At 53.0% G+C, this 19,347-nt stretch overlaps 3 protein-coding genes across 3 annotated transcripts; 1 reads left to right on the top strand and 2 right to left on the bottom strand.

The window, feature by feature from the left end:
• Positions 1 to 1,623: 1,623 nt before the first annotated feature.
• Positions 1,624 to 3,253, bottom strand: HER10_EVM0011814 (uncharacterized protein). Its single transcript, XM_035481233.1, has 2 exons — positions 2,671 to 3,253; positions 1,624 to 2,571 (listed from the first exon to the last, which is right to left on the bottom strand). Exons 1-2 carry the CDS (start codon positions 2,902 to 2,904, stop codon positions 1,642 to 1,644), a joined length of 1,164 nt encoding a protein of 387 aa, XP_035335404.1. The 5' UTR covers positions 2,905 to 3,253; the 3' UTR covers positions 1,624 to 1,641.
• Positions 3,254 to 6,521: 3,268 nt separating this feature from the next.
• On the bottom strand, positions 6,522 to 10,540 carry HER10_EVM0002845 (uncharacterized protein). Its single transcript, XM_035472539.1, has 3 exons — positions 8,026 to 10,540; positions 7,842 to 7,966; positions 6,522 to 7,790 (listed from the first exon to the last, which is right to left on the bottom strand). The coding sequence occupies exons 1-3, from the start codon at positions 9,775 to 9,777 to the stop codon at positions 6,743 to 6,745; spliced, it is 2,925 nt and encodes a 974-aa protein (XP_035334755.1). The 5' UTR covers positions 9,778 to 10,540; the 3' UTR covers positions 6,522 to 6,742.
• Positions 10,541 to 15,289: 4,749 nt separating this feature from the next.
• On the top strand, positions 15,290 to 18,940 carry HER10_EVM0004455 (uncharacterized protein). The gene is made up of 7 exons (XM_035474099.1): positions 15,290 to 16,823; positions 16,888 to 16,961; positions 17,027 to 17,387; positions 17,446 to 17,499; positions 17,566 to 18,254; positions 18,359 to 18,463; positions 18,544 to 18,940. The coding sequence occupies exons 1-7, from the start codon at positions 16,684 to 16,686 to the stop codon at positions 18,756 to 18,758; spliced, it is 1,638 nt and encodes a 545-aa protein (XP_035334873.1). The 5' UTR covers positions 15,290 to 16,683; the 3' UTR covers positions 18,759 to 18,940.
• Positions 18,941 to 19,347: the final 407 nt, after the last annotated feature.

Below are 19,347 nucleotides of genomic sequence, written 5' to 3'. Positions count from 1 at the left end.
GAGCGCGTGCTTTCAATATCGCTGGCCTCCTAGAGCTCAGGTATGCGCCTGCTTGCAGAAACCGTTGACAGCGCAAAGCTAGTGATACTAAGCTTGTTTTTCTAACCCAATATTCACGTCCATCTTGTGTTCGTAATCAAGTATGGGCAGTGGTGTGAGAATGGCTGTTTTAAGCGAGCGATTGATCATACCAGCTCATGGCGTTGGGTTTGGCTACTCGACAGAAGTCTACACTTATGGTGCTCCTGATGTCGAAGCTTTACTCTATCTTGCTGAACAGTGAGCGACATCCATGTGATATTTCAAAGGCGTTTATATTAGCGGCTACAACGGGAGTCCATTACCGAAAGAAATGGGTATCAATCTGCCAACAATCGACCGGATGGAGGGAGAGACGACGGAGTATCTGAGGTTTCATTGAAGCTCCGCGGCCGCCTACCCAAGGTAAGGAGGCAGCGGAACGACCATTTCGGGACGTAATACTGATTGGAACCATTAAGAGCCACGAGACGGATGGGGCAGAGGGTATATAGGACACAAATTCGAAGGAAGGAGTGTCTCCCCGGTACAGTGCAAACTTGCTGGAGCCACGTAGCCTGGTGGTTAAACGGGTGATGAAGAAACTGGGACGCTCGTTTTTCGTAGGGATAGGGTTCGAACCAACGCCCGAGCTTTTTTGTTGATTTTCTCTGTGTATTCTCCTCGCTAGATGGTATATAGGTCACTGGTTCGAGGGAATGAGCAATCCTCGGGGGTCAATGGCACTCCCCGAGGCCACGTAGCTGAGTGGTTAAACATGCATGAAAAACAATGGATTTTTCGTAAGTACAGGCTCGTTTCAATGCGTTCGAATCCTGTACTGAGCTTTTTTGTCATGTCTTTTTACCGATACACTTATATTGATTGGGTGTATCTGTCCTATCACTTCAATGATGAACATCCTAGCTTCGTGGGAAGTTCCCAACGTGTGGAGACTTCCTACTTGTATAATAAGCAGGGTGACGCCTCGCTTTAAATAAGACATTGAGACGACATGAATGTTCCTCTCTTAGTTTGTACGATTCCCGATGGTATTAGGGTGCACCGCCAGGCGAAGCGCATCTATAAATCAGTTCTCGAAGTAGTATGACTCCCACACCCGTCTACAGACATACTGTGAGAGAAACATTTAGTTTACAGAATCTCTAGATGGGTAGAATGGGCATACCTGCGGCAGAATGCAGTCAATATTCAAACTTGCGTATGTCTCATTGCATGTTTCTATCGACCTAACTGGTGAAGGTAAGCCAGTCTGGCTTCTCTACATGATGCGCTGGGGAGAGATACCAATAAGCTTGATTGAAGCATCTCATTGACTTCAGCATGATACCAATCAGCCAATAGATGGAGACACCTGTAGACAAGTACTACACTACCTTTCTACTGTATGTCCATGGTTATTATACACATCCAATATTTCAACATGAATTGGAAGTCAAGGATTGAGAATGGATGCTGCCAATAAGCAGTGTCATCCAGGAATAGAAGCAAGCAAATGGTATCGTTTCTAGGAGTCTATCAATAACGCGTCTCATGATCTGCCCGCACCCATCTTTGTCTATGGCCCCTTGGCCGTTCATATCCACATCCCTCATCGTTACTTCACGACTGCACCTTCATACCCCAGAAAGCATCCAACTCCCGCATAATGTACTCCGTCTTGGTCATGACAAAGTCGTGACCCCCAGGAAGGACCCTCCACGTCACATTCTCCTCGCCGCCCAACAACGGCAACCCATCCTTGGCATAGTGTTCAACATCGATAACCTCGTCCGTCTTCCCGATAAACACCGCCGTAGTACCCTTCTTCCTCTGACCTAGAACCCGCCACGTCTGGTGCTGGCCCGTAAGCGGCGCCCACCGCACACACGACATGAACGCCTTGACAAAACCCTCGTGGTGCGCGACCATCCAGGGGACATACTCACGCACTTTCCGCTCGACCTTCTGATCCTCCCCGTTGCCGTGGGGACCAGACACCTCCGCGGCCGCGACGTCGACGACCTTCTCCACCGGATCTTCCTCATCCTCTACAGCATTAGACCGCTTACTCGCCAACGGTTTCTGCAACCTCTTCCTCGTAACAGCAGCCAGAATACGCTCAGGCACAAGGCCAGACTGGAACGTAACCTGCGCCAGCACGCCAAAGTTCTCCGCGCGAATGAGACCCGCGGGCGCGAGCAGGACGAGACTCTCGACCATATGCGGGAACGACGCCGCAAAGGAGGCGGCGACGGCGCCGCCCAGGGAGTAGCCCACGACGCGGACGGCGTCGGTGCCGGACCAGGCGAGCGGGGAGGAGGCGAGGGCGAGGAGGACCTGGGTGGTGTACAGGCGCGTGTCGTGGGGCAGGTCGCCGACGCCGTCGGAGAAGCCGCGGCCAAAGAGGTCGAAGAGCATGACGCGGCAGCCGCGGGCGGCGAGAGCGTGGGCGATGGGGCCGAGGGTCATGCAGGAGGTGCTGATGCCGTGGATGAGGACTACTTTTGGCCCGGTGGTTGAGCCCCATTCGTAGACGCGGATGGAGCCGTACTGAGAGGGTGTGTGTTAGTCAATCACCTAGTGAGGTGAGGTACTAGGGGGCGCATCTTGAGGAGATAATGAGCTGGTGGCGAAGGGGTGGTATCTTACAGGCGTGTCCACATCCCGGGCGCCGGGGAAGTAGTCTGGGTGGTAGGGAAGCTTCTTGACCTCATCGCTTGCGAGCGTGGGAATCTTGGTCTTGAGAGGGTTTGGGATTGCGGTGCCCCAGTTGGGGTAGAGACCGAGTCGCGCAAGGGACAGAACGGAAAGCGTCGCGACGACGGTCGTAGCTACGATCGCCGCCGTTTTTGGCTCGATGGAGGCGCTGAATAAGGATTCCATCGTGCGGGTAGGTGGTGTGGGAGCGACAAATCCAGGAGTTTGGGCTTTCGTGATGCGGGATGTTGGTATATACCGGATGCCACGGATCGCAAACGAGTGGGGAGCCTGGTGCACAAGGAACTCTAGATAGATCCTCAGCCAGAGAGCCCTATATGAGTGTTTGTGCTGATGTTGCAGAGTATTACTCTACAAAATAGGAGCGATTGCACAAACAAAGAAGGCTGAGACGGAATGCCTTTGTGAACCTCGAAAAAGGTAAGATGACGTTGGTGAGGCTGAGCTGAGGACTTGTCGTCGCTTTTCGGTGCCCCGGTGCTATACGGCGGGAGTCGCGCGTTTGGTGGGAAGATCGGCGTCATTTTTTTTTTCATCTTTCCTTCGCGAATCAACAAACTACCTAGATCGGCCCGGGGAGGGTCCCCTGGCCTCTGAGGTGGCCCCACAAGGAGTACTCCACAGCGGCCGGATCCCTATCGCTGGCCCCACGTGGTCCTGTCAAAAGTGGAGACGTCGCTCCCGGCTGGCAGGTAACGGTCGGCACGGGATCTGTTCGGTACTCCGTAGATAAAGGGAGAGATCCCTCCCCGAATTGGCCGCGTACGTATCAGAACACTAGCCGAATTACCCAACTTTCAGATTCCTACTTGACTTTGTGGGCTTCGATTTTCTGATGCATTGGGTTCGGCGTGATCTTACTGAGTCTCTAAAGACTCAGTACTTGTAGTGCAGTGCAGGACTGTTAAATAGTATCATTTTGGCAGCATTGTAGGCGGCTCGGCTCGGGATGTGTAAAAACTACTAGATATTCCGACGATACGATGGACAATATAATATAGTCTGCACGCAACTCATGGTGAGTATAGCACGATCTTTGATTTTGAAGCTTCTTAAAGCTCATCCACCTTACCTCTCGGAACTTCAACAAATATCAAGCTTCGCAGCATTCTCGGATTTTCCCCTCACCAACTGATTTTCCCCCCCTTTATTCTCTTTTCGACTAACAGAAGACCAAGCTATCACCCGCAATTGCACAAATACAGTTTCCACTACCATGTAAGTAATTTATATTTTCGAAGACGTGTCAACTTCTTCAGTGCCATAAGCTTTATCACTCAGCTCGTCAATATCGACTTAGCAAAGCAAGCTGCACTTCTGATGTTGTGCAGCAAGGTCAACTGTGCAAACCGAACCCGAACGTCGGGCCGTATCACGTAGAGTATCATCAAGTCACAAGCCAAGCAGTCCCATCAACAAGGGGGTTATATATAAGGTATTCTGGTATTCTACGACACACTTTACTCGACGTAAATGCTCCGAAACAGCTGCACCGTTGATACCCCTTGGCGAATGCAACCACCACCAAAAATAAAGAATGCCAAGGAGGAACCCAAAACCCATCGATTTGGGTGCATTTATAGTAGCATTCATCTGAAGCATGTATACTATCCGAATGCGTGGGTGACCAAAGGTTGGAGATTCTTAAGCCGATACCACTCTCGCTGCATTTACTTCACCAACACCACCCACCCACGCAAACACACACACACACACTCTCTATCTCTCTCTGTTATTTAGTTATGCGAAGAGCCTCGTCTCAAGAAATGAACGGAACACTCGGCTCAGTCCCAATATTAAAAACCAGCAAACTCTTCACGCACAAGCCCCATTCTCAGCATCAGACAATTCCGGCATCCCGCAATTGCAAACCTGTTCTCGAACTCGATACGGAGTAAGAAAACCCCAATCCGTCTATGCTCGCCCCAGTCGTTCGGCCAGGGGGTGGGAGAGAAAAGGTGTGAGCTAGGCTGAGAGCTCCGAGCTTTTTGAGATTTTGTTTTGCCCCCCAGGTACTCCGTACGTGCGGATATTCAAATGCGCGTGCGTGCGTGCGCGCGCGCAGTATCCGTACCTCATGCGTCTTTGGTTTGCCTACGGGGGTTACTCCGTACCATTCGTATGATCACCCAGCCCCCATGACGTTCGGGTCGGGTATCGAACCAAGCAAGACCCAGCGATGGGTGGTCCTGTTTGCTATGATCTCGCTGTTCATAACAGGCGAGTATCAACCGTGGTTCTTCTTTCCCTTCCCTTCCTCCGATTCCCTGGGGGCCTGGGCAGGGAGACAGAAAGAAAAGCATTCGGTACTAAATTCCCTTTTTCTACAAAAGCAAACTCTAAGCACAGGAGGAGGGTATATGAAATGATGACAATAGCCAATGAACGCATTCCCTCCGGTTCGGTTTCGCATTCTCTCATGGGAATGCCTGCCAAGCACGGGTAAAGAAAAAAAGAATAGAAAGAGCGTAATGCAAGGTACGAAATACAACGTCGCAAAACGTCAACTTTTACCGGGAAAAAAAAACTCAATTGCGACACAGAAAAGTGACTACTGACCAGTACTAATCAACGACTCAAGCAAGCGCGCACATCAGCCGCGACATCGTCGCTACAATTCCGCGCTTTTTCAATCTTTTTCCCCGATTTTTTATTCATGTCTGAGCCGATGGAGGTTGGGATATCCCCGAAACCCACCCCATCTTCCCGCGTCACACTCATCTACCGCGGAATACTTCCTATCCACTCTGCCCAGCGGGATAACTTGCCTTGTTGACTTTACCTACCTTAACTGAACATATATCAGTCTTCGCACAGATTAGGGAAACCAAAGGATCCATATCCCGGCATCTTATGACTCGCGGCATATGGGCAGAACCGGGACCGGGATCTAGGTACATATTACCTTGGTACGCAGTACTCCGTACGGGCCAAGATAGTTGAACAGGCAAAAAAAAGCACGGACAAGGTCGGTTTATTATGTATCCGTAGAAAGGACCGAAGCAAAAGGTGTCCCCTGCGTTGCTTTATATTCCACTCCATACTACGGAAGCGCTCCCGTGCCGGCAGGCAAGCCGGTCGACCATACCCTACGAGTAATAGACTAGAACATTATTTTACACAACCTCACCCTTACTCTGGAGTCTTCTGTACTCCGTACGGATGCCCCGCGAGGCATAATAATACATCTTCTTTAAGAAAGAGCCCTATAGGGCGGGAAAAAAAAGGGGGGGCAGTGCAAGACATTTGCATTTTTGCTTAACGCCAATCTCTGGGTCGGTATTTCCGATAAATGGATGCGCCCCTACCTTATGCTTGCTGCTCCCCCCTTCCGTAGTGTTTTCTCTGCCGCCGATACCGTAGTACCGTGACTTGGCCCCCAAACGGAGGTGTCCGAGTCGTCGATGCTTGAATACATCCAATTTCAGTGATTGCAAGTTCGTGGCTGAACTTGCTGGCCTTGAACACTGAACACTGAACACTGAACACTGGACATTGAATATGACATGCATCTTTCTGCAGACTGGATGCAGCATTGAACCATGCTGAACTTCAACATGGTGGGGCTAGTCCGATGGAGAGAAGAAAGAGTTTCAAGGCCACCGTGTCGGAAAGGGAACGTCCGTCTGTTCTACGCAATTGGGGCCTGCGTTAGCCGTCCAAAGTTGAGCTCTAAGTGGTGAGCTTAATTGCCCATGTTCTAGTCCGGATAGCAGCCGAATACACCATAAATGAGAAGGGACGATAATAGGTAATTCGGCTAGCGCATAGCTAGACATCTTTGGTATTGTAGGCAATATAGATTGATGTGATTCCAAGAACCTTGGCTTTAAGCGCAAGACACCTTCTTTGGAAAGAAGCTGCAGACAGGTAACTTTTTTGATACATGGGTATACAACCGACCGCCATTTACCTCTAGACGCCTCTTCGTGAAGTAAAAAACAAACAAAGTAAAAGAAATCTCAAAATATGGCTCGTGATAAATAACAACAACAACAAATCATCATGACATGCCGACTGCCCAAGCAGCGTGGCCTAGCTGCTTGATCAGCAGGCACAAATTCTCGACAATGGGCGGGTGAAGATCCGCCGAGTCGCGAAAGTTGGCCCGGAGCACTTCCTGGGCCACTTCCATGCACGCCTTGGGATCGTCGAGCGACGCCTCGGTGGCGCCGGCCCTACTCATGGGTCCCAGGATCACCGGCCGCCCCTGGTTGAAGCCAATGAATCGGTGCACCAGGTTCGACTCGGTGCCGTCCAGAAACACCTTTTCCTGGTCGAACCCTTGCACCGGCGTCTTCCCCGTGCCGCTCGTCTTGGCGACCACCCCGTAGGTCCAGCACGCCAGAGCCGCATGGTGGACGGCGATGGCGTAAAAATCTTTGAGATGGCCCTGGGGGAACATCTTGGCCTGACGCAGGATCTGGCCTGCGTGCCAGAGCGACTGGCGCGCCTCGGCGCTCTGCGACCACTCGCGCAGGTCACCAAATACCCGGCGCGCCTGGTCCTCGCCTTCCTTGCCAGAGAAGAGCTGTAAGTCGTTGAGGGAAAGGTGGAGGTTCATCATGAGAAGATGGAGCACCAGACTCTCCTGCGTCGAAAGCATCTCGTGCCAGTCGGAAGTGACCAGCAAGAAGCCCTGTAGGTCTTTGCAAAGCTCCGCATGTCTGGAACGTAGTACCTCCTCAGACTTCCCTCCAGAGTTGTTCAGCCAAGTCCGGGTGCGCAAGACGGAACACAGCTGGAGATACTCGAGAATGAGCGCCCAGTAGCCATGCAGGTATATCGAGATTGCAAATTGCAGATCCAGTCGCTGGCGGTTCGTCGCCAACAGGCTGATGTCCCGGAAGAGATCACCGATCGAAGGTGGTCGTTTGCTCTGTCCGTTTGTTCGTTCGAGATAGTGCATCTTCCATTCGGCCGCCGTCTTTGCAAACCACAGCTCCTTTGCTTCAGGGAGGGGCAGGGTGAGTTCCGAGTACGACATGGAGGGTTTGGTGAGTGTTGTCATGGAGGTCTGAGCGTCTCGCACGAAGCAGTGGAAAAGTAGTCTAAATGCGTTAGCACAAGGATATCCCGGACCTTTGGGTCTATAAGCTTACCTCTTCCACGACTCACGCTCGCACCAGGCCCTCCATTTTTTCTCCAAAACTTCGCCTTCGTCCGACATATTGACCTCGACCATGGGGTACGATGCTCGCTGGAATTTGCCGCGATATCTCATCATCTATGCAAAGCATTAGCAACCAGGCTGTGGGAGACGGACGGCTGAAAATAGCTACTTACCGTAATAGGAATCATGAGATGACATTCGGCGATCTCCATCTTGCGTCGGTTCCCGCTCCACAGACCAATGTCTTGGCCCAGGATCAGAGTCTGCACAAGGCCGAGATTTTTGATCGTAGTGTTGGCATCCTCGAACCTTGCCGGAATGGTAACTCGGACCGCTTCCTGAAGAGCAAACCCAAACTTGCGCAAGGTTTGCACCGGGGTGAGGGTAGCCCCAGCTGAAGCTGCCACAGCTAGCCATTCTGGCCACTGGGCGTTCATGGAGAACGAGCCGTGGTGAATCCATTGTGACGTCTGGCAGAAATGTTGCGCCAGGTAGATGTGGATAAGGCTATCCATCACCTCGAGGGACGGAAAAGAGGATGCGACGCGGCTCATGATGTTGTCGTTCTTGCAGGTTGACAAAACGATTGCCAAGATCTGATCCCGGCCCGACTGGTCCAGCTTGTCCCTGACAATCCTCGCGTGCTTCTTCCGGCTTTCGGTGAAAACAGCGCTGCTTGTGTCGTCGGATGGTACGGAGAAATTTGGGTGCTCCAAATAACCCGAGTCGAGCTTATTGGGCGCCCATTGCCACGGTGATTCTGTCCAGACCTTGACAAGCGTTTGGCGCATTTGGACCAAATCGATAGAGTCGTCGGTCCGAGGCGTGAAGCTTTGGTTGGATCCGGTATTTCCCATGCCGTCCATGTTCCAATGATCCAGAAGGCCAAAGTCCACTTCGTTCAGTTCGAGATTCGAGTTGTCGCAAAAGTCCAGGACAGCTAGACCCTGTGCCTCCGCCATGCGCGATGCTTCCATCTCTCCTGTGTAGATGACATTTTGGAGAAAGTCCGAGAAAGGCAAGGTCATGTCGACACCTTGCTGGTTGCCGATTTCGTAGTTGACAGGCATACCGGAGGCGTTGACTTGTTGCATGGCATTTTCTGTCGTTGGTATGCGGCCTGATTCCGACTTGATGGTGTGAGCAGGCCCCAACTGGCCACTGTCGTCTCTGGGCGGCAGCATGGCATGTTGAGGGTTCTGTTGGTACGCTGTTGAGGGGCTGCTATCATAGGCAGATTGTGAAGGAGATGTGGCAAGAGATCCGGGCGTTGATGTTGTCTGGTGCGGGTTGCCCGAGAGGTGAAGCAGATGCATGGCCGCAGCCGAGCCGGCTTCGGTTGACGAATACTCGCAATTTAGGTTGCGATTCCGACAACGGGTGCAGGGCTTTTGCTCCTCGCACTTGACGCGAGCCGTGGCACAAGGTCTGCAGGCGTGAGAGACACGGCCGGCACCGGGTGAGGTATCGGTGCGACGTCTCTTTTTGTTGGGGTCATTGTCGTTCTCGTGATTGGTGACATGCCGCTTGAGGAGATCTTGGCGCGCAAAGGCTTTGCCGCATATCTGACACGCGAATCGCTTTCCAAGAGTATGCGTCTGGATGTGACGGGCGAGGTGCTCAGGTCGAGAATACCGCCGTTGGCAGTGAGCACACTGGTACAGACTGGCGGTAGCAGCGTGGCTCTGGGTGCCGCCCGGGGTTGATGTGGGATAGGGAGATTGAGCTGTTGGCACAGGTGAAGGAGAGACGGATTGCGAGGGACCATTAGGGTTGTATGAAGGTGCTGCCGAGACGACTATTGTGGCATTCGGAGAAGGACCGGAGGCGAGGGGGTTGGTGTTACTGTTGGAAGCAGAAACCCGCTGGTCATCGGTACCAACGCCCCGGGTTGGCATCATATTGTGGTGACCACCGTCCATCATGATGTTGTGTTAGTGAAGGTCGGGGCGGGTCCGGCAAATCGGCCGTGAAAAGGCCAACGGCGCCGGACGGAGCGGTGGTAAACCGTAAGCGGTCGGAAGAAGATGGTTGGCTGCTAACGGTAGCGAGCGACGGCTGTGTCGGCAAGCTGGACGGAAGGTAGGGGGAAAAAGAATGTTGTGAAGGCAAAAAAGTTTTGCAAACCTGGCCTCAGGAAGGATAGATCCGATGTGGGAGGTTGTCGGGAGAGGGAGATAAAAAGGAAATATGAGCCAAGGGCGGCGGACCAGGTGCAGAAGCTTGCTTAAGGTACGGTAGGTTGAGAGCTTTGGTGCTGTGCGCTTGTGGTGCTGTCTGGTGCTTCGAGTGTGCTGGTGCTGGTGCTGGTGCTGGTGCTTGTGGCCGGTGTGGGCTGGGTGCAAGCCAAATAATAACTCAAGTTAGAGCGGAAAGCGTGCGGCTGCAGCCAAGACCAGATAACTGCGGGACAAGAACTTGTGTCGTCTTTTCTTGGGAACGTTGAGGACTTTAGCTTAAACCTGACTTGTCTTGTTGCCGAGAGTCTTTGATTTGACTTGAGGTAAGTTGAGACTTAGAAAAGAACTCGGGGAGAAGCCGTAGTAGTAGTAGAACAAGCACAAGTAAGGTAGTGGTAGTTAATCGTAGCCAAGCCAAGGCCCAAGTCAAAGTAAAGTAAAAGCAAGGTCATGTAAGGTACAGGTAGGCGTATGGATAGCGGTAGAGGTACCTTCATGTGAGGTAATGGGGACAAGGTTGGGTTGGCCCTTGGGGCAAGGGGAAAGAATAGCCTGGTGGATGGTGGACTGTGAACTGTGGGACATGGAAGCAGCTGCTGCTCACTCAGGCTGTGAGCGGGACGACTCCTCTAAAAAAGACAAGGTACGTACTCGTAAGGAAGGTAAGGTGAGGAAAGGTACCTTAGGGTAGGTACTTGTCCGTCGAAATAAGCCTGGTTGTATCCGTAAAAGCCCAGTTGCTGGAGCGTCTGTGAGGCGCATTGAGCACGCAGACGTGGATGGGAAGCTGTGGCCGTGGATGTTGGGGGCGGCGCTATGCAAGAGGGTAGGTACCTTAAGGTAGGTAGGTACTCCGTACAGTACGGTGTACTCCGTTCGTAACTTCGTACCAGCTGCGGTTCTCGAGCGGGACGAAAAAAGAAGGCCAACCTCGAGACCTCATGGACCTGGTGGACGTGGTAAGGTGCCGCGTCAGTTCAATCACGGTACTATTCGTGGTATTATTTCAACGCCACATTGTAGTACGTCGGCTGCTGGTGATGAGTATATTGGCTTGACGGGCCAAACACGTCGAATGCGAGGGCTGCCCTAGAGGAACCAAAGACAGCGATCGGGGGTGGCCTCGTCATCCTCTGGCCGGCGCTGGACCTCAAAGGGGAAAGGCTCGAGCTGCCAGAGCTTCGAAACCCAAAACTCGGGCGTTGGTTGCATTTGGTGGAACGACCAGGTCTGGAGTTATGCAGGGCGACTGGAGAATGAGACCCAGACCTAGATCCCGGCCGAGGCGACGCGCAAGGGTCCATTGACGGCCGAGCACTGAGACGACAACGTCGCGGCTTTTCCGCGAAGACGGTAGGTGCTAGCTAGCTACCAAGTAAGAAGGTGTCTTGAGCTGATGCTGCCAATGATCATTCAGAGATTCAGAGGTGTAGCTGCTGTAAAACAAGAGTCCGGCCTGGCCTCGACTAGACTGTTGTAGTATCCGGGCCGTTGTATGACTACCGCTATGTGCGTGTGCGCGTTCACCAAGTGTTGTGACCATGCCTTAAAAGATCCGAAGAAGCTCCCCCTGTCCTGTTCAGTTCTGTCTTGGTCTCTGGCATCGACGACAACATCAGCCGGCAGATGGCATCGCAAGAGGTCGGATGGATAACCTTGGAGTATCCAGGACACACACACATACGGATGCATACACCGGCCAAACACCATGTTGAAGCAGTCTGAGGCTGAGAATAACGGGCAACATCATCAGACGATGCTAGCCGATGCTTCACAATACTCCGTTGTTGAAGAGGGCGAGGCTTCTTGGTGTAGGTATGTATGTAATTGTGGGCCAGCATGTCATATCCCGCACGCGCACGCGTCTCTCCAGAGAAAGATCCCGAGCCGACAAATTCAGCCCGTCTAGTGGATCACGTAGGTAAGCAGATGGAGCCATTCATATGGAAGCAATCGGACATCCTAGCAGTCGCTCGAAACAGTTGATGGACATGCTGCCAATGCTGGCCACGACCCCCGTTGACCAAAGTCCCGATGCGAATTGGTTTGAGACGGGCAGAAGGCATGATATCCGTATGCTGCATTGCCATTTCCAGTCCTGGTCTCTGTGTCCATCTCTGGACCTCGTGGGCGGCCTTGTTCGGAGCACTCCGGCTGTCCCTTTCTTTCTTTTTTTTGCGCTCAAAGGCAATCTATGTCCAAGATCTTGGTAGGGGCGAGTCATCGATTTGCGCTGCCGATCGGGTCGGGCCAAACACTGGACAAAAAGTCAATTGACCCCGTTCATTATGACTCGCGACGAACGTGACGAAATGCCTAGCCGGCTTGGCCAGACAAAACTGCGGTGGTCTTTTCGCCTATTCACAGTGACAACTGACTTGACGGGATGGACCGGATTCACCGCCGCACAGGATGAGATCGCAAGTCTCCATGAGGATGCGTCTTGACCGGGAAAAGCAATTTGACGAGTGGAGTGAGGAATCGAGCGGCGGAAACCTCCTCTCCGCTCGCCGTGGACGGAGAAGCAAAGCCCTGCATCTATGCAGCCCGGTGCAGCGTGATGGGATGGATAATGACTTGCCAGGCGCAGGAGCTGGCGCAAGACGATACTGCGACTGCGGTTACCTAGTATCCGCAGATAAGGTACAGATACTTTTTTGTCCTTGTTGATGTTCTAGGTCGTCGAGGTACTGGGATACTTGAAAAGTTGGAAATGTTGTGCACGCGATGGGCGGAAACTGTAGCACACAAAGTAGTCATCGGGGACTCGGCGGCCCAGGGATCCCCGTAGCGGCCCTAGCAGTTCCCCATGAGAAAACAGCAGTGACCAGTAACCAGACTTCCATGGGACTCCAGACGCGGAGTTCAAAGAGGCACAGGTGACAGGGTGGTGCTCGCCAGTCGTCCAGAGTCCAGAGTCCGGTGCCAAGTGGAGGGAAGAGACATGTTGAGTACTCTGTGCCTCAGGTGGGATTCCGGCGGTTGATGAAAACAAAAGATGCAGACGGGGTGCAGATGGCATGTCTTCCCAAGAACAAGGCGTCTACCTGACTCCAAGTCTAGACGTTATCAGAAGATTAGATACTCAAAGATGTTGATTGGATCATTACAATATGGAAGGTACCTTATGGGAATGTGATGTGATGCACAATAGAAGGGATGGAAAGAAGTCTCTTACTGTCCTACCTTCCGTCTTGTCTGATTCATCTGATGGACAGGGTAGGTACCTTAAGGTAGGTAGGCAGGTGCACTCTGCAGTGAGGTGCTGCGTTGCGCTGCTGCACAGCTGCAGATGTGTGCAAGTGCTGCGTAGAAAACATCGGCACGGGATTGAACAAGAGCGTTACGTAGGCCCTAATATCCGTGCCATCCCTGAGCCTGTCCGGTTGTCCCGAAGGGGCTTGGTGCCATGGTTCTCCCCGATGGAGACCCGCTCAGGGGTGGAGAGCTCACTCATCCTCTATTGATAGATTTCCCCCAGTAATTTTGATAATGGAACCCTTCACCATAGCAATTACGCACCACGCAATTCCTCATCCCAAAGCACGTCGCTCAAAATCATCTTGGGTTGTGGCACTAGACACAAGTCCAAGGTACCCTGCCTTCCTCTTCGTTCGTACACTACCTTAGGGTCTTTAGCGCCGCGGTACTTGTCTGCGCTAGCTAGACCTTAGTAAGGTTAGGTACACCAGCTCCATTTCAGTGGCTTGAGTACGTACACTCACTAGCGCACGCTTAGAAGGTGCCTTCCTCAGGTTCCTTGTGTAGTACATACTGAGGTACGTACCTAGGCAAGGTGGTAAGGTAGGTACGTACTCCTGTCGGCGGAGAGGCCCCACACCATCCTCCCTCACCCTGCATCTGATTGCTGCATCTCTGATTCCACGTCGTCTCCTCCACTTGCGCCAACACTGCGGGCGGAATTTGACCACACTTCTTCTTCTGCTCTTGGTCTCGACTATCATCAAGTCGCCCACTCATTGGCGCGCACCACTCCAGACACTCTCAACTTCAGATGACAGCCCGCCGTGTCTGGTGTGTTTGCTGCTTCTGCGGTCTGCCAGTCGCAGGATGACGAAAGCCTGCCTGCCCCTCCCCTCCCTTTAAGCCTCGTCAAACATATCCCGGCAACCCTAATATCTTGACCGTCGATGGACCCGTGGCATGAAGCTTGAATTCTGCCTTACCTGACGGGGCATCTGGGGCAAGCTGAACAAGAGTAAACGCGTCTTTAGTCGCATGGCTCCATCACCTATAGGGCCATGACGAGTTCACGTTGTTTCAACTTTTAACCCGCCGGCGCCAACGACCAGGGCCCAAAGATGGAAACATGGTAAACTTCAACCGACGATGCCCATGCCCTTACTCTATTTGTTGTAAGTCAGATGGGAGAAACGTCATGTTGAAACACTACTCACTCTAATCACCAGAATACGAGCCCATGAAATTGGTCCATCGCCTGGCCATACACAAGAGCCGTGTGGAGGAAGAGAAGAATGAGGCATCACGGAGCGACTGGCGCGTGCAAGTCCACTCCTCTGAGATCCATAGTTGTATACCGCTCAACTGGTCAACCCTCGCCTACCCGCCTCGGCCCTCATATCCGACATCTCTGGAGTCTGGGACTCTAACATCATCCAAGCCTGCCTTGTCGACCTCGGCCCACGAACGAAGAGATAACGGCTCTGCATGTCATTGACACATTCCAGGAACGGCACTCTCCGAGCGTCGTAGATGCATATGCAGTGCACTGCCCGCAAGCGAGGCTGGCGGGATCCGTCAAGAACCACATGAGCGGCCTCCAGAGACTTTTCTTTTGTCCGGCCTCCACGGTCGAGAAGCATTACTATGGAGTGTTTACTGACCGTTGTCTAGTGTCCACGGCAACATATCCCTTCACAGATATTGCGTGGGGAGCGCGTTGCGCGTCTCCTAGACTAGACGAGACATGCGGCATGCCAGGGTCTCTCCGCCGGCTCTGGCACACTAGCCGACTACTACCTCTTTTTTACTTTTTCAACCCCATATTAAGCACCAGCCACACTTTCTCACCACGTAAGACTGGCACACCGTGGATCATGACCCGGAGCTGATGGCCGAAAACGGCACTTTGGGTCCTATGCTTAGTTCATGCGGCACAAACTCTTCTCCTCTCTTTGAGGCTCTTTCCAGCAAGGCTTGGACCTGTTCAAGGACGGGAAACCTTTTACAACTGATCTTACGCGTGCGATGGTGGCGGGTGCGGGCGGGGACGGAACTCGGCTGGACTGCATTGTAAACTTCCATGTAGTCCATGATTCCCAGTCAAGATGATCAGCATCATCATCATCAAGCACCAGCACCAGCATCAGCACCTTTGGTGTCTGACGTCTGTTCGCAAGCGCGCAGGACGAACATGTCTCGACTTTCGAGGTCTTCCCTGCTTGCTTGCTTGTCACCTTGTCTCCGTCTCTCCTCTCTTCTCCGCCAGACTCCGTGTGAACAAAGTATGCAAAGACGGACACTTGCGTACGTCTCATCTCGGAGGTTGTCGCATCTGTCATCTGTCCCTTTTTTTCACTCCCTCGTTGGCTCCTTCACTAGCGTTCCTGCTAGAACCCACCAATTGGTTTTCCTCTGGTCATGTTTCGGTCGCCCATGTCCAAAGGCTTGGCAAAAGGCTTGTTGGTGGAACTTGGCCCCTTGAAATCGAATACCCCTTAGTCGCGGATAAGACAGTGGCCGCTGCGGCTAAATCCTTGTCTGTTCCCATTCCTCTGCGTGCCAAGTCTGTCCTCATTTACCCTAGTGCTCAAATTCGGTGAGCAGGGTTGGGGCCTGATAATCTCCTGCTTAGGCCCGTCGCCTATCCCCGTCCGTCCTTTGGCTCTTGGGATGTGCCATCCAGTGTTCCTGGCGGCCCTCACGCACCATCCATCACTGCGACTCCACGCGTCGGCCTCTCCAAGGTATCACCAGGTACTAGGTAGTCAGTGTGTCCGTACACACAGACTACAGGAAGGTCGCTGTTGTCGTTCTTGAGAGAGAGCTGCGACGTCAGGTCCAGACTTTGCACCAGTCACCCTTCAAACTCGTTCGCGACTTGCTGTTCCCCCGCTATTGTTCTTTGTTCCTCGTCTGCGGCGACTCTCTACTGGTCATCTCTTCTTTTTCCATCTTCTCAGAGATCATACCGACGAATCATCTGTGTTTGACATTGTTGAAAAAGAAGCCCCATGTTTCCCCACAGAATCCAATCAACGACGGGCTACCGAGACAGTAAAGCTTAAACTTTCTGCCGTCTCTCTTCTCTCTGCAAAGTGCTAGGCAGTAGTAGCAGTGAACCACGTCCGCGCCCGCCTATACCTCCCTTTTGATGCAACCACGTTGAACGATCGACGCGGCAGATACGCCTGGACTCGACCGTTTCATCGATCGGGCTCGTCTTTTTCAAGCAGGGGGAGTAGCCGCCTCTCACTACTCCCCGACTTCTTGGAACGGAATTCCAGACGACTCCGTTCACCCGGCTTGCCAAAAGTGCGCCGTGACTTCTCTAGGAGACTCCCTCTGGAGAAAGGGCCCCATAACCTTCCAGAGATCCCGAGCCGAGGGCAGACAAACTGCATCGTCAAAACCGTCAGAACACGGGAGGCTCTCGATACAATTCCAGAAATGAATAGCAACACAAGGCATGTAGCGGAGGAAACAACGCGGGCGAGGACGTTGGGAAACGTTCGTTTGAGGCATCCAGAGACCAACGAGATCATATTGATTCCGACGCCATCAGCAGATCCAAACGACCCCTTAAACTGGTAGGTACTGGACTGGCGACCTAGATCGTCAAAGAAGCCAGGGATTTTCAGCTGACTCGCTTAGGCCACAATGGTACAAGTACTACATGGCGGGGTTGATATGCTTCGCCATGATGATGTGCAACTTTCTGGCAGCGGGTATTTTCGAATCCATCGTCTCCAGAGTACACTAGAAGACGATCGGCTAACGGATATCGTTACAGGACCCTCGATCGCGTTGCTAGATACAGCCTTGGAGTTCTTCCCGGCAGCCGCCACCGATACTAATGTTCTCAGTCTCGCAATCGCCAGAACTGCTTACTTCTTCACGACAACCGCCCTGCTCCAGGGGGTGGGCAACTTCTTCTGGGTGCCGCTCGCCAACAAGTTTGGCCGACGGCCAGTCTACGTTGCGAGCTACTCCATCTACTTTGCATGCACGATATGGCTCATTTTTGATCACTCGTACGGTGGCTTCTTGGCCGGCCGGATCCTGATGGGATTTGGCGCTGGAGCCGCGGAGACGATCGCGCCTATCTCCATCGCTGACGTTTTCTTTCTGCACGAAAGAGGAACCATCATGGCGTGAGTGCTTGTTCTGGCAGAGAAGCGGGTTGGCAGATCGCTAACGTTAGTGATACAGACTCTATACCGCGTTTCTTTCTGCGGGCGTCGGCTTTGGCCTGGTCATTTCAGGGTAAGTGATGGGGGAAAGCGTCCCAGAGCGTGTCGGGAAATCTCTAACCATCGTGTGTTCTGGCAGTCTCATCACCATCAACCATAACTGGAGAGTCATCTACCAAGTTTCTGCCGCTTTGGTCGGCGTTGTGCTCCTACTAGCATTCTTCACCTTCCCCGAGACCGCCTACGAGAGAGACGAAGCGAGTGCTTGGAACCGCCTGGGTTCGATAGACGGGAGCAAACCCGGGTCGGTGAGGTCGGAAGGCGAGCTGCCCGCTCGTCCGCTAGGAGCTTCGACGACAACGACAAGACGCTCAAAGCAATCATACCTTTCTTCGCTGAAAATCTTCAACAAGACGCTGACGCAGGAGAGCCTCCTAAAGCTCGCGCTGCGGCCCCTGGGCCTGATTCTCTTGCCGCCGGTCCTCTGGGCGGCGCTGGTGCAGGCCGTGACGGTCGGTTTCCTTGTCGCTGTGTCTTCCAATGCCGGTTCCGCCTTCTACACGGCCTATGGATTCGATTCGTGGCAGATTGGCCTCTGCTTCATTGCCGGCATCCTCGGTGCGTTGCTCGGTATCCCGGCGGGCGGGCATCTTGGCGACATGATTGCGGATTGGTTTACCAGACGAAACGGCGGGATGCGGGATCCGGAGATGCGACTGCCTGGCATGGCCATCAGTATGGTTACGACGCCGTTGGCTCTCGTCCTCTACGGCGTCGGCATCGATAGCCAGCTGCACTGGATCTGTCCCACCATCGGCCTTGGACTTCGTACGTTGCCTTCCCCCCTCTCTCTCTCCTCTCCTTTCCTACCCGTCCCACCCCTCCATGCTCTTTTGTCGAAACGACGGTGTTTCTGATCATCCCATCTACAGTTACCTTTTCCATCTCCCAAGGAACGAACATTTGTCTCGTGTACGTGATTGATGCCTACCGGCCCGTCGCCGGCGAAATCACCCTGGCCGTCATGGGCTTCAAGTGTAAGTGGACGTCCGACTCTTGGCATCCCTTCGTATCTGTCCGGCATGTAAAGCTGACTTTGGTCCTTGTTTTCCTGCAGCACTCTTCGGCTTCCTGTTGTCCTTCTACACGAATACCTGGGTTGAAAAGGCAGGGTACGACAATGCCTTTGGGGCCATGGCGGGCATCGCATCTGCCGTCTTGGTCCTGTGGGTGCCGTTATTCGTCTGGGGCAAGGCGATACGACACGAGTCGTGGAAGTGGCCGATCATCCGGTATATCCATTGGAACGAAGACAGGGAGGTAGGGGAATAAGAAAAGAGACGATGGAGAGAGAGAGAGAGAGAGAGAGAGAGAAAGAGAAGAGACCGGATGAAGTTGTAGTTTTCTTGTACCCATCCCACACCGATACCTTCACGGCAGCACACGTATAGCAAGGCGTTTCGGTACTTATAAGAATTGAGTTTTCATATTATGACGAGAAAAAAGAAGAGCACAGCAAAATCAGAAGAAGAGCAAGCGCCTTTTGCAAGCTTTAAGGTTCCTCCTTGGTTCTTTTTTTTCTAATTCCTCCTGGTCTTGCTTTGGCCTCCCCCCATTCGTTGCGCCAATACGCAAGCCCAGGGCGTGCCCAGCCCACCTTGGCCCTTCGGGATGTGGGAGGAGCTGGGTCCCCCCATTCCCGACACCAGCGCCGCCCAGGCAAGCAGGGTGGTGGGGGGGCCAAGCAAGGCCGCGGACAGGTTTAACGACATCTCTCTCGCCCAATCTCAGCTCTGAGGAGCTCGCAACAGCCCCGTTCCTGGACCCCTTGAACAGGCCATTTCATACAGATTCTTGGTCATATTTTTTCTTGTGTTTCCTTGGAATTAAACTTGCTCAGTGGTCCTCAGTGGCTAGCTTC

Source organism: Colletotrichum scovillei, assembly GCF_011075155.1.
Source record: "Colletotrichum scovillei strain TJNH1 chromosome Unknown Contig00004, whole genome shotgun sequence".
NCBI lineage: Eukaryota > Fungi > Ascomycota > Sordariomycetes > Glomerellales > Glomerellaceae > Colletotrichum > Colletotrichum scovillei.
This window is presented reverse-complemented; position numbering and strand designations above follow the sequence as displayed.

What these genes read in the sequence shown, in the direction of transcription:
- HER10_EVM0011814 (XM_035481233.1), bottom strand. Translation starts at nt 2,904, where the DNA reads ATGGAATCCTTATTCAGCGCCTCCATCGAGCCAAAAACGGCGGCGATC. An exon ending in CCCGGGATGTGGACACGCCT is followed by an intron (nt 2,572 to 2,670) that starts GTAAGATACCAC and finishes ACACCCTCTCAG; the next exon opens with TACGGCTCCATCCGCGTCTA.
- HER10_EVM0004455 (XM_035474099.1), top strand. Translation starts at nt 16,684, where the DNA reads ATGAATAGCAACACAAGGCATGTAGCGGAGGAAACAACGCGGGCGAGG. An exon ending in GTGCAACTTTCTGGCAGCGG is followed by an intron (nt 16,962 to 17,026) that starts GTATTTTCGAAT and finishes ATATCGTTACAG; the next exon opens with GACCCTCGATCGCGTTGCTA. An exon ending in GAAAGAGGAACCATCATGGC is followed by an intron (nt 17,388 to 17,445) that starts GTGAGTGCTTGT and finishes TTAGTGATACAG; the next exon opens with ACTCTATACCGCGTTTCTTT.
- HER10_EVM0002845 (XM_035472539.1), bottom strand. Translation starts at nt 9,777, where the DNA reads ATGATGGACGGTGGTCACCACAATATGATGCCAACCCGGGGCGTTGGT. An exon ending in ATCTCATGATTCCTATTACG is followed by an intron (nt 7,967 to 8,025) that starts GTAAGTAGCTAT and finishes TGCTTTGCATAG; the next exon opens with ATGATGAGATATCGCGGCAA. An exon ending in GAGCGTGAGTCGTGGAAGAG is followed by an intron (nt 7,791 to 7,841) that starts GTAAGCTTATAG and finishes TAACGCATTTAG; the next exon opens with ACTACTTTTCCACTGCTTCG.